Source organism: Pongo pygmaeus, chromosome X, assembly GCF_028885625.2.
Source record: "Pongo pygmaeus isolate AG05252 chromosome X, NHGRI_mPonPyg2-v2.0_pri, whole genome shotgun sequence".
NCBI lineage: Eukaryota > Metazoa > Chordata > Mammalia > Primates > Hominidae > Pongo > Pongo pygmaeus.
The window spans coordinates 2516272-2531617 of record NC_072396.2 but is presented as its reverse complement, the minus strand read 5'-3'; the positions used below and the strand labels follow the sequence as shown (position 1 = coordinate 2531617).

The following is a 15346-nucleotide window of genomic DNA, read 5'->3' as shown; positions in this document are numbered from 1 at the left end:
AGTCATGATGTTAAAGAGTCTTAAACAAGATGGGTGTTGTGGCGCATGCCTGTGATCCCAGCTACTTGGGAGGCTGAGGCAGGAGAATTGCTTGAACCTGGGAGGCAGAGGTTGCAGTGAGCTGAGATCATGCCACTGCACCCCCGCCTGGGCAACAGAGCCAGAATCCGTCTCAAAAAAAAAAGAGAGAGAGGTAACAGACCGGAAAGGCATGGTGGCTCATGCCTGTAATCCCAGCACTTTGAAAGGCCGAGATGGGCAGGGGCAGGTCACTTGAGCCGAGGAGTTCAAGACCAGCCTAGTAAACATAGTGAGACCCTGTCTCTACCAAAAAAAAAAAAAAAAAAAGTTAGCTGGGCCTGTTAGCACATGCCTGTGGCCCCAGCTACTTGGGAGGCTGAGGTGGGAGGATCACTTGAGCCTGGGAGATTGAGGCTGAAGTGAGCTGAGATCATGTCACTGCACTCCAGACTGGGTAACAGAGCAAGGCCCTATCTTTAAAATAGCCAAAAAAAAAAAAAAAAAAAAGAAGATTGTTACATATAAGAATTATTTTTCTGTTGAAGAAGAGTTTTGAGTGTTTCTTTTTGGTGAGCAGAGTTGAGAAGACATTTGAGTAATGATGTGACAAGTGAGATCCGTATTTAGTATATACAGGACTTCAATCTCTGTTTTACCAAAAAAGTAACCTTAATTGCTTTGTATTTATTTTTAGGAATAAGCATGGGCCTTTCCTCCTCTTTGTTTCCTTTTTGCACGTTCACATCCCTCTTATCACTATGGAGAACTTCCTCGGGAAGAGTCTCCACGGGCTGTATGGGGACAACGTAGAGGAGATGGACTGGATGGTAGGTAAGTGCACTTCCAGGGAAAACGGGCTGCTTCCCCTCCAGCAACAGAAGCAGGAAAGGAAACCAAGAATGAGAAGGTTAAAGACAGAAGATGCAGAATAGCGATTGCAGTGCGATTGGATTTTAAGAGTCCAAAATATTATAGCACAGACCTTCACTGCATTAGCAGACGGTGAATTCCATAACACGTGCATGGGAGGCAATGCGATTCGGCCAAAGATGACCACATCTTAATCCCATGTGGCAGAAAGGATGACATCCCCAAAGCTGTCCACTCCCTAGACAGAATAATGGCTGCAAAGACATCCACGTCCTAATCTTGATGTGGTAGACATAAAAATGGCCCCAAAGATAGCCACTTTCTAATCCCCTTGTGGGAGACAGAATAATGGCCCCAAAGATGTCCACGTCCTAATTCCCATGTGCTAGAGAGAATAATGACCTCAGAGATTTCCACATCTTAATTCCCAAGTGGCATACAGAATTTTGGCCCCAAAGATGTCTACATCCTATTGCCGTGTGGTAGATAAATGAAAGAAAGAGCAGATAAAATTCCTCTCCGCTGTAGAGTGGCTAGTGGCTCCACTGCGCTGAAAATAGGACTAAATTTCCTCCTATCACCTACAAAAGCCCCATGACCTGCTGCTGCCCAGATCCTAGTCTGACCTCTACCCAATCCCCTTGTCCTCCCCACCTGTTGCATTCTGGCCTCGTGGACGCCACACAGTATCTTTCACATTTGTCCCCTGTCAGGGCTTCCACAGCTGCTGTTCCCTCCTGGAATGCTTCCTCAGGCTTCACTGGCTCCTCTTCAGAGCCTGCCCTGACGCACCCCTAAAGTAGCTCCTCCCCAATCATCTTCTCCCCCATTCTCCTGTGATCCTTTTTTGTTTTGCCTTTGTTTTCCTCCTCCTCTTCCTCCTTTCTCCTCCTCCCCGTCTTCTTCTTCTTCTTCTTCTTATTCTTCTTCATATTCCTCCTCCTCCTCCTTCTTCTTCCTCTTCCACTTCTTCCTCTTCTTCTTTCTTCTTTCTGTCTTCTTTCTCCTTTTTTTCCTAACATAGCATCACCATTGCTTCTCTTCAAGACCATGTGTTAGGTAGGTTGATTTTCCATTTCCCCCAGGGGAATATAAGCTCCTGTGGGGCCGGATTGTCTTGCCTCATTCACTCATTATATTTCCTGGGTTTAGAACAGGATGAAAGGGGAATATTGCTTGAGTGAGTCAGGGCTGGGTGAGTACCTGTATATGGGCACAGCACATCCCTGCCTCCCAAAAAAGAACTTAGGAACCGCAGGGTTTAGGCGGTGGTGGGCTGCGAATCCCAGGATCCTCAGAATAATTGCCATCAGAGATTTGGGTGAATGACGTATTTAAAAAAAAAAATTGTTTCCTCAACAAGCTAGGCATGGAAGGAGAAAAAGTTAAGTGTGTGTGTGTGTGTGACAGGGTCTCACTTTTTTTTTTTTTTTTTTTTGAGACCGAGTCTCATTCTGTTGCCCAGGCTGAAGTGCAATGGCACGGTCTCGGCTCACTGCAGCCTCCGCCTCCCGGGTTCAAGCAATTCTCCTGCCTCAGCCTCCGGAGTAGCTGGGATTACAGGCACCCACCACCATGCCTGGCTAATTTTTGTATTTTTAGTAGAGATGGGGTTTCATCATGTTGGCCAGGCTTGTCTCGAACTGCTGACCTTGTGATCCGCCCACCTCGGCCTCCCAAAGTGCTGGGATTACAGGCTTGAGCCACTGCGCCTGGCCGACAGGGTCTCACTCTTACTCAGGCTGGAGTGCAGTGGTGCAACCGTGGCTCACTGCACCCTACCTTCCCAGACTCAAGCAATCCTCCCACCTCAGCCTCCCAAGTACCTGGGACCACAGCTGTGCACTACCACACCCGGCTAATTTTTTTTATTATTTGTAGAGACGAGTTCTTGCTGTGTTGTTCAGGCTGGTCTCAAACTCATAGGCTCGAAGAGCCTCCCACCTCAGCCTCCCAAATTGCTGAGATTTCAGGCATGAGCCACTGTGCCCGGCCAACTGTGAGTGACATTAATGACATGAGTTCCCTTGTGTGTGGCTGCAAGAAGCTCAGCGTCACTTTTGAGGACTGGTCTGCATTTTCAGCCTATGCTTTCTTCTCGGGAATATTTACATGCCTCACTTTTTTTTTTTTTTTTTTGAGACCGAATCTCACTCTGTCACCCAGGCTGGAGCGCAGTGGCGTGATCTCAGCTCATGGCAATCTCCACTTCCCGGGTTCAGGCTATTCTCCTGCCTCAGCCTCCCAAATAGCTGGTACTACAAGCATGTGCCACCACGCCCGGCTAATTTTTGTATTTTTAGTAGAGATGTAGTTTCATCATGTTGGCCAGGCTGGTCTCCAACTCCTGACCCCAAATGATCCTCCTGCCTCGGCCTCCTAAAGTGCTGGGATTACAGGTGTGAGCCACTGCGCCCAGCCTGCATGCTGCACTTTTAAGTTTTTTGATATTTTGTCCTTGTAGGTTGCCCAAAATTCTGACCAAAGGATGGGTTGCATATAAAGTCATACATCAATCTCCAACAAAGGATATCAAAATTATACAACAACTGACTTCCATTATGTGTTAAAACTAAGGATTCATTCTTGTGGATGGCCCCCAAATGCTAAAGCATACACTTCAGAGCTGCATTTCTGATATTTTTCCATTTCGACGGCCTCAAAAACATCTGTTCTTTGCAGGACAGATCCTTGACACTTTGGACATGGAAGGTTTGACCAACAGCACCCTCATTTATTTTACATCAGATCATGGTGGTTCCCTAGAGAATCAACTTGGAAACACCCAGTATGGTGGCTGGAATGGAATTTATAAAGGTAAGACTGAGATGCTCCCAGATCCTCATCTTGCAAGTTTATCTCTTCCCTGCAATTCCCAACAGGGCAATCTATTCCAGGAGGGCCAATATTATTGCTCAGGGACACTGATTTTTCCTATCCAGGGCAAAAGTGGTAATTTGACATACTCCAGTTTTAATTTTTGTTCCTGGACCAAACTGAGGGTCAGGCTGCTTATTCTGGTGGTTCAAAAATGAGATGCAGATGAACTGGGAGAGGAGGAAGTTTATTTCTGTAACCGGTTACAGGGAGAAGGTCTGGAAATTGTTGCCAGACCAACTCAAAATTACAAAGTTTTCCAGAGCTTCTATACCTTCTAAGCTGTATGTCTGCGTGTAAGTGTGCATTCATCTAAAGACATTAGTGATTAACTTCTAATCTAGAACTAAGGTCTGAGTCCTGGAGACCCTCCTCTGGAGACTAAGTAAATTGACTTAATCTAAATGGGTCCAGGTGGCCGGGCATGGTGGTTCATGCCTGTAATCCCAGCACTTTGGGAAGCCAAGGTGCGTAGATCACCTGAAGTCAGGAATTTGAGACCAACCTGGCCAACATGGTGAAACCTCGTCTCTACTAAAAATACAAAAATTAGCTGAGCATGGTGGCACGTGCCTGTAATCCCAGCTACTCGGGAGGCTGAGGCAGGAGAATCGCTTGAACCTGGGAGGCGGAGGTTGCAGTGAGCTGAGATCGCGCCACTGCACTCCAGCCTAAGCAATAGAGAGAGTCTCCATCTCAACAACAAAAATAATAAAATAAATAAATAAACAAATAAATAAATGGGTCCAGGTGCCAGGGCTGATTACCCTTACCTTGTCTCCTGCTAAATCATGGAGGTCTGGGGAGTTTTTTCAGATGTCTAATACAACTTGTTTAATCCTAAACGGGTCCTGCTAAGAATTCCTTCGTTATCTTGTCACGCTTCAAGGCCCAGGAGAGGCCTGGGCAAAACTCCTGGGGTGCTTTTGTTACATCCCAGCCTTTGTATACAGGCACTGGTTGTTTCAGCTTTTACTGTTTAACTTCACCACTCAGTCAGTGCTGAAACAGTTGTTACGGAGGCCTGTGTTAGTGAGACGTGGCCTGCCACGTTTTTGTGGACAATTAAGGAGTTTTGAGTAGATTATCAGAGTTGTGTAACCATCAGCATGTCGAAGAAAAGAGCTAAACTCTGTAAAACATTTGAAGAGGTTTATTCTGAGCCAAATAGGAGTGACCATGGCCTGTGACACAGCCCTCAGGAGGTCCCGAGAACGTGTGCCCAAGATGGTCAGGGCGCAGCTTGGTTTTATACATTTCAGGGAGGCATGAGACAGCAATCAAATACAGTTAAGAGACACATTGGTTTGGTCCAGAAAGGTGGGGCAACTCAAAGCTGGGGGGCTTCCAGCCTACAGGTAGATTTAAACATTTCCTGGTTGACAATTCGTCGAGTTTCTCTAAAGACCTGGGATCAACAGAAAGGAATGTCTGGGTTAAGATAAAGGATTGTGGAGGCCAGGCACAGTGGCTCACACCTGTAATCCCAATGCTTTGGGAGGCCAAGGCAGGTGGATCACTTGAGGTTAGGAGTTCGAGACCAGCCTGGCCAACATGGTGAAACTCTGTCTCTACTAAAAATACAAAAATTAGCTGGGTATGGTGGTGCGTGCCTGTAATCCCAGCTACTTGGGAGGCTGAGGCAGGAGAATCCGTTGAACCCGGGAGGCGGAGGTTGCAGTGAGCCGAGATTGTGCCCCTGTACTCCAGCCTGGGCGACAAAGAGAAACTCCATCTCAAAAAAAAAAAAAAAATTGTGGAGACCCAAGTTCTTATTTGCAGAGGAAGCCTTCAGGTACTAGGCTTCAGAGACAAGAGGTTGTGACATGCTTCTTATCAGGCCTAAAGGCTGTGTGGATGTTAATGCCAGAGAGGAATCATGAGGCATATTCGACCCCCGCTTCCTGTCACGGCCTGAAACAGTCTCTCAGGTTAAGTTTTTAAAGAGCTCTGGGTGAGGAGGAAGTCCATTCAGATGGTTGGGGGTCCTTAGAATTTTATTTTTGTTTCACAATCACTATTTTCATTCGTAAAATTTATTGTTATTATTTTTATTTATTTTTATTGAGACAGAGTCTGGCTCTATCTCCCAGGCTGGAGTGCAGTGGTATGATCTTGGCTCACTGCAACCTTTGCCTCCTGGGCTCAAGTGATCCTCCTGTCTCAGCGATCATAAGTAGCTGGGACTACAGGTGCATGCAACCACTCCTGGCTAATTTTTGTATTTTTGTAGAGATGGGGTTTTGCCATGTTGCCCAGGCTGATCTCAAACTCCTCACCTCAAGTGATCCTCCCACGTTGGCATCCCAAGGTGCTGGGATGACAGGCATAAGCCACCACATGTGGTCCACCACTGTTTATTTTCAGAACATTTCATCACCTCACAAAAAAATCCTGTACTCACAGCAGTCACTCCCTTTTCCCCCGTGCTAACATCCATCACCCAAAAACTTATTTTTGATTTATTATGTAATTTTTAAAATTATTTTTGGTAAAGATAGGGCCTTGTTATGTTGCCCAGGCTGGTCTCAAACTCCTGAACTCAAGCAGTCCTCCCAGCTGGGCCTCCCAATGTGCTGGGATTCCGGGCGTAAGCCACCATGCCTGGCCACAAAATTATTTTGTATCATTGTATATTTTCCTACTCTAGACATTTATGTAAATGAAATCATGCAATATGTGGAGTTTTTTTGTGAATGGTTTATTTTACTTAGCATGATGCCTCTGAGGTTCATCTGTGTTGTGGAAATGTTTCATTCCTCTCCATGGCTGAATATATTCCATTGTGTGGACTCAGGTTTGAATTTTACCTTCAGACAATGCATCCAAGAAGGATAAGGCCAGGCGCAGTGGCTATCACCTGTAATCCCAGCACTTTGGGAGACCAAGGCAGGCAGATCACTTGAGGTCAGGAGTTTGAGACCAGCCTGGCCAACATGGTGAAACCTCATCTCTACTAAAAATACAAAAATTAGCCAGGTGTGGTGGCGCATGCCTGTAATCCCAGCTGAGGAGGCTGAGGCAGGAGAATTGCTTGAACCTGGGAGGTGAAGGTTGCAGTGAGCTGAGATTGTGCCACTGCACTCTTGCCTGGGTGACAGAGTAAGACTCTGTCTCCAAAAAAAAAAAAAAAAAGAAAAGGAAGAAGGGTAGTCACCTAGCTGGCCACATTATATTCAAACCTGTATTCCATTGTTTCCAAACACGCCATTATTTCGTGTCCTACAAAAATTCTAAAATGTGCTGCCCCGTGTACATGACTTCACACTATTGTGCTTACACATTTTGTCTTCTCCCTGCTTAGAGAGCTTTATTTTTCAGTCCTTGAAAGAGCCTTTTTAGGCTAATATTGGCAAATATACCTATGATGTATATTTTCTTTGAAGTAGATGGATCCGTCAGTCTAGTACCTATGTAAAACGGGATATACAAATGCCAACTACATCCACTAATGCCTTCCCAAAACAACTTCACATTGAAGGCCTGACTCCTCAGAAACCTTCTTTATCTCATTGCCATTGATATTAATGTATCCTCTACCCCATCTGGTTCTCTGTGCCATCAAGAATGTCAGTATTACAAACTGGGGGAGCTTTAAACAACAGGAATTTATCCTGTCCCGGCCCTGGAGACCAGGAGTTTGAGATCAACGTGTCTCAGGGAAATGTTCCCGCCAGAAGCTCTAGGGTAGGCTCCTCCCTGCCTCTGCCAGCTCCTGGGGGCCCCAGGTGTCCCTGAGCTTGTGGCCACATCACTCCAGTCTCTGCCTCCGTCTCTATGTGGCCTTCTCCTCTGTGTCTGTGTCTCCTCTTCTGTCTCTTAGAACACTGTCATTGGACTTAGAGTCCACCCTTCTCCACGATGATCTTGAGATACTTAATTGCATCTACAAGGACCCCTTTTTAAAATAAAGTCCCATTCACAGAATCTGGGGATCAGGGTGTGGATATATCTTTCAGGAGGACTAAAGTGCAATCCACTGCAATTGAATCCTCTTCTTTCTGGATGCTCTAGGAGGTTCCTTCCTGTCTCTCCCAGTTACCGGGGGCTCCAGGCATCCCTGGGCTTGTGGCCGCATCACTCCAGTCTCTGCCTCCGTCTCCACGTGACCTTCTTCTCTGTGTCCGTGTCTCCTCTTCTGTCTCTTAGAAGGACATCTGTCATTGCATTTAGGGCCACCCTAATCCAGGATTATCTCAAGGCCCTTAACTTGATTATGTCTGCAAACCCCCTATTTCCAAATAAAGTCTCATTTATAGGCTCTGGCAGATATGACATGAACATGTTTTGGGGTCACCATTCAATACATTACAGTTGTATCCACTTTCTTCTTGAGGTTTTAGGGGAGGATCCTTCCTGCTGCTCCCAGCACCTGGGGGCTCCAGGCGTCCCTGGGCTTGTGGCCACATCATTCCAGTCTCTGCCTCCATCTCCACATGGCCTTCTCCTCTATGGAATGAGGACTCTTATAAGAACAAGAGTCATTTGCAGTGAAGGACCTAACTTAATCCAATGCACACTAACCAATAACAAGGTTAATAAAAAATACAAAATCAAACCTCTACAGGGGAACTACATGAGACTGAATGTTTTAATGTCACTAAAACAGAGAGAGAGAGAGAGAGAGAGAGAGAAATTGAGAGACTCAGGGAGAGAGAAACTTAAAACAAGTGAAACAAGCAGAAAGGTTAAATCAGCCAGGCTGAGCATCTAGTTCTGGTTTTTAACCACTTTCTTTTGTTTCTGTTCAAACACAGGTGGGAAAGGCATGGGAGGATGGGAAGGTGGGATCCGCGTGCCTGGGATCTTCCGCTGGCCCGGGGTGCTCCCGGCCGGCCGAGTGATTGGCGAGCCCACGAGTCTGATGGACGTGTACCCCACCGTGGTCCAGCTGGCGGGCGGCGAGGTGCCCCAGGACAGGTACAGAACAACCCAAAGAAACAATTCAGCTTTGCACAGACACAGCAACACTTATGGCAAATAAAAATGTCACTTTGGCTTTGCAGTAAGGCGTCCATGAAATTGTTCCCGGACCAAACCGAGGGTCGGGATGCTTATTCTCATGGCCCAATAACGAGATGCAAATGAACGAGGAAAGAAAGGAGTTTTATTTCTGTAACCAGATACGGGGAGAAGGGCTGGAAATTATCACTAGACCAACTCCAAATTACAAAGTTTTCCAGAGCTTCTATATACACATGTAAGTGTGTATTCATCTAAAGACATAAGTGATTCAACTTCCTTTAATCTATAACTAAGGTCTAAGTCCTGAGGACCTTCCTCTGGAGCCTCAATAAATTGACTTAATCTAGATGGTTCCAGGTGCTGGGGTGATTACCCTTATCTTGTCTCCTGCTAAATCATGGAGGTTTGGGGAGTTCCTTTAGACTCTCAATAAAACTTCATTGTGGAGGTCTGGGGAGTATCTTCAGACCCCCAATAAAATGTGTTAATCCTAAATGGGTCCTGTTAAGAATTCCTTCATTATTTTGTCACGCTTCAAGGTCCAGGAAAGGCCTGGGCAGAACTCTTAGTGGGCTTTTATTACATTCCAGCCTTTGGGTGATGGCTCTTTCAGCTTTTTTCTCTTCTTTTTTTTTTTTTTTTTTTTCTTTTTTTTTTTGCAACTGAGTCTCACTCAGTTGCCCAGGCTGGAGTGCAGTGGTGCGATCTAGGCTCACTGCAACCTCCGCCTCCTGGGTTCAAGCGATCCTCCTGCCTCAGCCTTCCGAGTAGCTGGGATTACAGGCACACACCAGCACACCTGGCTAATTTTTGTGTTTTTAGTTGAGACGGGGTTTCACCATGTTGGCCAGGCTGATCTCAAATTCCTGACCTCAGGTGATCCACCCGCCTCGACCTCCCAAAGTGCTGGGATTACAGGCGTGAGCCACTGTGCCCGGCCAATTAATTACTTTTTAGCCAAAGGTGACGTTTGGTGGTGACTAACGTAGGCAGCTGCTGCATGCTTCTTCTAAGCGTGCTAACGCACACACATGCCTTCCATCCATCTGCGTTCACACCAGACTTTCCCTTCACTGATACAACATAAGGAGAGCGTAGCACCTGGGGCTGGGACTGGTGGATGCTGGAGGGACAAATGTCCAAAGTCCCTGTTCCAACCCTGAGCCGTGCCATGTTCCTTCCTGCAGAGTGATTGACGGCCAAGACCTTCTGCCCTTGCTCCTAGGGACAGCCCAGCACTCAGACCACGAGTTCCTGATGCATTATTGTGAGAGGTTTCTGCACGCAGCCAGGTGGCATCAACGGGACAGTGAGTAGGGGAGCCCCTTCCTAACACCCTTCGGGAAAGAGTCCCTCTGTGCAGGAAAGCACCATGCCCTAGAACAGGCTGGGGATGGAGCTGCATTCCAGAGTCCATCTCCATGTCTCTGCGCTTCCGTTTTTCTCCACGAGCTTTTTAAACTTAGTTTTTGTCAATATGTGTCCCTCTCATTCCAGCGACATGCCTTCTAAGATCACCTGCCAATCATCTTAAAACGATGGGGAGTTGTTACCTATAGTTTAAGCACCATGTATGGGCTATATTTCATTCTTTCTTCCCTGCACTATATGAAGTGCAACTTTTATCATCATCACACACACGTATGTGCATGCATACACACATGCACGCACACATGCTTGCACACACATGTGTTCAAGACTTTTCTAGTCTCCTTTTTTTCTTATTTTTTTGTAATTATTTTTTTGAGACTAGTCTTTGTCGCTCAGGCTGCAGTGGCACGATCTCGGCTCACTGCAACTGCAGTCTCCCGGGTTCAAGTGATTCTCCTGCCTCAGCCTCCTGAGTAGCTGGGATTACAGGTGCCCACCACTATACCTGGCTAATTTCTTATATTTTTAGTAGAGAGGGGGTTTCACCATGTTGGGCAAGCTGGTCTTGAACTCCTGGCCTCAAGTGATCCACCCTTCTCGGCCTCCCAAAGTGCTGGGATGACAGGCATGAGCCACCACGCCTGGTCTCCAATTTTTCTTTATTTATTAAATTGAAACAAGGTGTCAGTATGTTGCCCAGGCAACTCCTGGGCTCAAGCAATCCACCCATCTTGGCCTCCCAAAATGCTGAAATTACAGGTGTGAGCCACCACGCCCAGCCTTTTGTAGTCTATTTTATGCATCCAGATGTGCTTCCAAATGTTTTAATCACCTGACCTTAACATGATTTCATCTTCTTTGTGAACAATTACAAGCGCACTCCTGTAATCTCAGCTACTTGTGCGGCTGAGGCAGGAGAATCACTTGAACCCAGGAGGCAGAGGTTGCACCACTGCACTCTAGCCTGGGTGACAGAGCAAGACTCTGTCTCAAAAAAAAAAAAAAAACAAACAAAAGAAAAGAAAAGAAAAAACTGACTGAGTGCAATTCACAGGCACTTCGTGCTTTCACAATGTTGTGCAACCTCCACGTCTATGTAGCTCCAGAACATTTTCATCACGCCAAAAGCAGACACTGTTCCTATCAGCAGTCACTCCCCATTTCACACCCTGCAGACCCTGGAAACCACTACTCTACTTTCTGTCTTTATGTGTTTCCCTATCTTTGACATTCAATATGAATGGAATCATGCAATGCGTGCTCTTTCGTAACTTCTTTCTCTGAGCATAGTATTTTGAAGGTTTGTTGATGTTGCAGCCTGTATTAGTGTGTCATTCCTTCTCATAGCTGCACAGTATGCCATGTACGATGTACCATGTTTTATTTGTCCATCCATCGATGGACGCTTAGGTTATGCCTACCTTTTAGCCCTATGAAGATGCCATTCTCCAGCAATGCACCCTATTTCTCTATGCCAACTCTGTAATTATTGTCTTTCCACCAGGAGGAACAATGTGGAAAGTCCACTTTGTGACCCCGGTGTTCCAGCCAGAGGGAGCCGGTGCCTGCTATGGAAGAAAGGTCTGCCCGTGCTTTGGGGAAAAAGTAATCCACCACGATCCACCTTTGCTCTTTGACCTCTCAAGAGACCCTTCTGAGACCCACATCCTCACACCAGCCTCAGAGCCCGTGTTCTATCAGGTGATGGAACGAGTCCAGCAGGCAGTGCGAGAACACCAGCAGACACTCAGCCCAGTTCCTCTGCAGCTGGACAGGCTGGGCAACATCTGGAGACCGTGGCTGCAGCCCTGCTGTGGCCCGTTCCCCCTCTGCTGGTGCCTTAGGGAAGATGACCCACAATAAATGTCTGCAGTGAAAAGCTGGAGCCCCGATTCCTAAGTTTTGTCACTCAAATTGAAACAAACCAGCTGGCCATGGTGGCTGTCATCCCAGCACTTTAGGAGGCCACCACAGGAGGATCACTCCCGTGATCAAAACCAACCTGGGCAACATGATGAAACTCTAGCTCTACAAAACAAAAATTAAAAAAAATTAGCTTGCATGGTGGCACACGCCTGTAGTTCTAGCTTCTCAGGAGGCTAAGGCAGGAGGATCATTTGAGCACAGGAGTTGGAGGCTGCACTGAGCTATGATTGTACCACTGCACCCCAGCCTGGGCAACAGAGCAAGACCCTGTCTCAAAAAAGAAAGAAAACAAAAAAATGAAACAAACTTCAGTGTCATGTTAAGATATCTATTTGCATAAAGATGAATAGTTTTCCCCTGTGAAAAACAAAGGAAAAGGCAAGAAAAAGTAGAAATGAAGAATAAACATTGGCCAGGCGCAGTGGCTCACGCCTGTAATCCCAGCACTTTGGGAGACAGAGGCAGGCAGATCACTTGAGGTCAGGAGTTCAATAACAGCCTGACCCACATGGTGAAACCCTGTCTCTATCAAAAAAAAAAAAAAAAAGAAGAAGAAGCCAGGCGTGGTGGCATATGCCTGTAATGCCAACTACTCAGGAGGCTGAGGCAGAAGAATTGCTTGAAGCCGGGAGGCAGAGGTTGCAGTGAGCTGAGATTGTACCACTGCACCCCAGCCTGGGTGACAGAGCAAGACTGTCTCATCAAAAATAAATAAATAAACAAACATTAATAATGCACCGTTGAATGATCACTCAGACACCAAACTGGAGAGGCAAAGTATCTCCTGGAGTCGGGGAGGAATCTGTCAATGGACCCCAGCTCGGTCTGGAAGAGGCTGCCCTGTAGCCCAAAACAGCACAAGTCCCAGCAAAGGTGTCTCTGTGACCTACAGGTTTGCACATGAACAGGAGATAGGCCCCAAAGATAAAAACTGGCACTGATGTGGCTTTGTCTGTGGTGCCCATTTATAGTGTTTATCGTTTAAAACCACAAGGATGAACTGTGCTTCCCGTTGGAACTGTTTTCAAGTGGTTTTCCTTTGTCCCCAATGCCCCGGGTGATTTGGGCAAACTCTGGCTGTGGAAGCCGCGCTGTACAGGCAATGTTCGCCCCAGCTCTGAGCTGCAAGGTCATTGCATAATCAGGCTGTGCCTTAATTGTCTGGGCTGCTAGAATGAAAATACCATAAACTGGGTATCATCAAGAATATTTATTTCTTGCAGTTCTAGAGGCTGGATGTCCAAGACCACAGCGTGACAGAATCTGGGGAGAACCTGTTTCTCAGTTCACAGCTGCTGCCTTCTTCCCATGTCTTCATACGGTCATCCCTCTGTGCCTGTCTGTGTCTTATCTGTGATTCTTGTTTTTGTTTTTTTTTTTTTGGTTTTTTGGTTTTTGTTTTTTTTTGAGATGGGGTCTTGCTCTGTTGCCCAGGCTGGAGTGCACTGGCGTGATCTTGGCTCACTGCAACCTCTGCCTCAGGTTCAAGTGATTCCTCTGTCTCAGCCTCCCGAGTAGGTGGGATGACAGGCGTGCACCACCACGCCCGGCTAATTTTTGTATTATTTAGTAGAGGCGGGTTTTCACCATGTTGCCCAGGCTGGTCTAGAACTCCCAACGTCAAGTGATCCACCCGCCTTGGCCTCCCAAAGTGCTGGGATTACAGGCATGAGTCACTGCACCCGGCCCTAATCTCCTCTTCTTATAAGGACCCCACTCCTATTAGAGTAGGGCCCACTCTTGTGACCTCCTTTTAAAGGATGAATAAAAACCCTATTCCTGTGAATTTGAGGGCAACACAAGTCAGTCCCCAACATATTCTCTCCTGGGAGTAAGGAGGTCTTTCCAATAGTTCTTTCTGTCTCCAGATTCAAGCAACAGGTCCCTCCTCCCACTCTTCCAAGCCTAGGTATGTGACGAGCAATGCCCCACCTTGTCACCGCCTCAAGAACGTGTCCTCAAATTATCCAATCCACATCAGCCTCCAAGAATTCAGGCTGTGCACAGAGAGCAACAAAGTCAAATCCATCTCCAGCCAATTCTCCTGGGTCAAGAAAGAAATAGTAGGCCAGGTGGGATGGTACACATCTGTAGTCCCAGCACTTTAGGACACTAAGAAGGTTTGAGGCCAGGAGTTTCAGACCAGCTGGGGTGACATAGCAAGACCCTGTGTCCACATAAAATTTAAATAATTACGTGTGGTGACACGTGCCTGTAGTCCCACCTACTTGGGAGGCTGAGGTGGGAGGATCACTTGAGCCTTTGGCCTCCCAAAGTGTTCAAGGCTACACTGAGCTGTGATCGTGCCACTACACTCTAGCCTGGGCGACAGGGCGAGACCTCATCTCTAAAAAGAAAGGAAGAAAAAAATGGCAGGAAGGAAGGAAAAAGAAAGGAAGGAAAGGAAAGAAGCAAAAAGAAAAAGGAAGAAAGGGAGGGAGGGATGGCAGGAAGAATCAGTTAACCCCTATGGCTTTCCCCATAGCCATGGCTTATGGAACAAGACTAGCACTTTGGGTCAGCTGTGCCCGATGTTCCCGGCCCATAGAGTCACCTTTAAGTTCTTCAGCATCCACTGAGGAGAGTCACCTCTGTCTCCACACTTGTTCACACTCTTGACCTTGATGGCTTTGAAGCCAAAGTCCCCATGGAGGCTCCATGTGCTGAAAGTCATGTGACACCCTCAGGGTCAGGGCTTACCCACCCTTTCCATCCCCACAACCTCCCGCAAATATGACTTCTGGAGCACCAGCTCCTACTGCCCCCAGGCCCCATTTCCAAATCCTGGGCACCCAAGACAGCTCAGTGTGTTCACATAATTTACCTAAGGGCACCCAAAGCTCTTTTCTCTCTAGTTCTCAGGAATCTCAACTCCCAGCAGCATAGGATTTCTTCCAAGGATCAAATCTCCGCTCCACCCCTGCTAAACCTCCTTACAGAACTGCTTCTGGGCTGTCTCCTGCCCCCCTCCTTCCAGGCCTCGGCCTGACCTTCTCCATCTGCATGACAGAGGCTCAGCAAGGAATCCCAGTTGGGAAGCCCTCAAAGATAAAAAAAGTTGTTTTTTAAATTTTTTTTAGAGACAGGGTCTTGCTCTGTCACCCAGTCTGGAGCACAATGGTGCAATCAGCTCACTGCAACCTCAAATTCCTGCACTCAGATGACTCTCCCACCTCAGCCTCCCAAGTAGCTGGGACTACAGGCACACCACCATGCCCGGCTAACTTTAAAAAAATTTTTTTTTTGTAGAGACAGGGTCTCTCTGTGTTTCGCAGGCTGTTCTCAAACTCCTGGTTTCAAGCAATCCTTCCCCCTC

The 15346-nt window shown here is 47.0% G+C and overlaps 1 protein-coding gene across 6 annotated transcripts in view; it reads left to right on the top strand.

Moving 5' to 3' along the window:
- Positions 1–11983, top strand: part of ARSL (arylsulfatase L) — a 33134-nt gene extending 21151 nt beyond the window's left edge. For all 6 annotated transcript variants that reach the window (XM_063660067.1, XM_063660069.1, XM_054472967.2 and 3 more), the window contains 5 exons: positions 716–852; positions 3574–3708; positions 8526–8688; positions 9921–10042; positions 11609–11983. In XM_063660067.1, coding sequence (XP_063516137.1) covers positions 716–852; positions 3574–3708; positions 8526–8688; positions 9921–10042; positions 11609–11967 — 916 coding nt within the window. In that variant the 3' untranslated portion in view covers positions 11968–11983. The remainder of the gene's footprint in view (positions 1–715; positions 853–3573; positions 3709–8525; positions 8689–9920; positions 10043–11608) is intronic.
- Positions 11984–15346: the final 3363 nt, after the last annotated feature.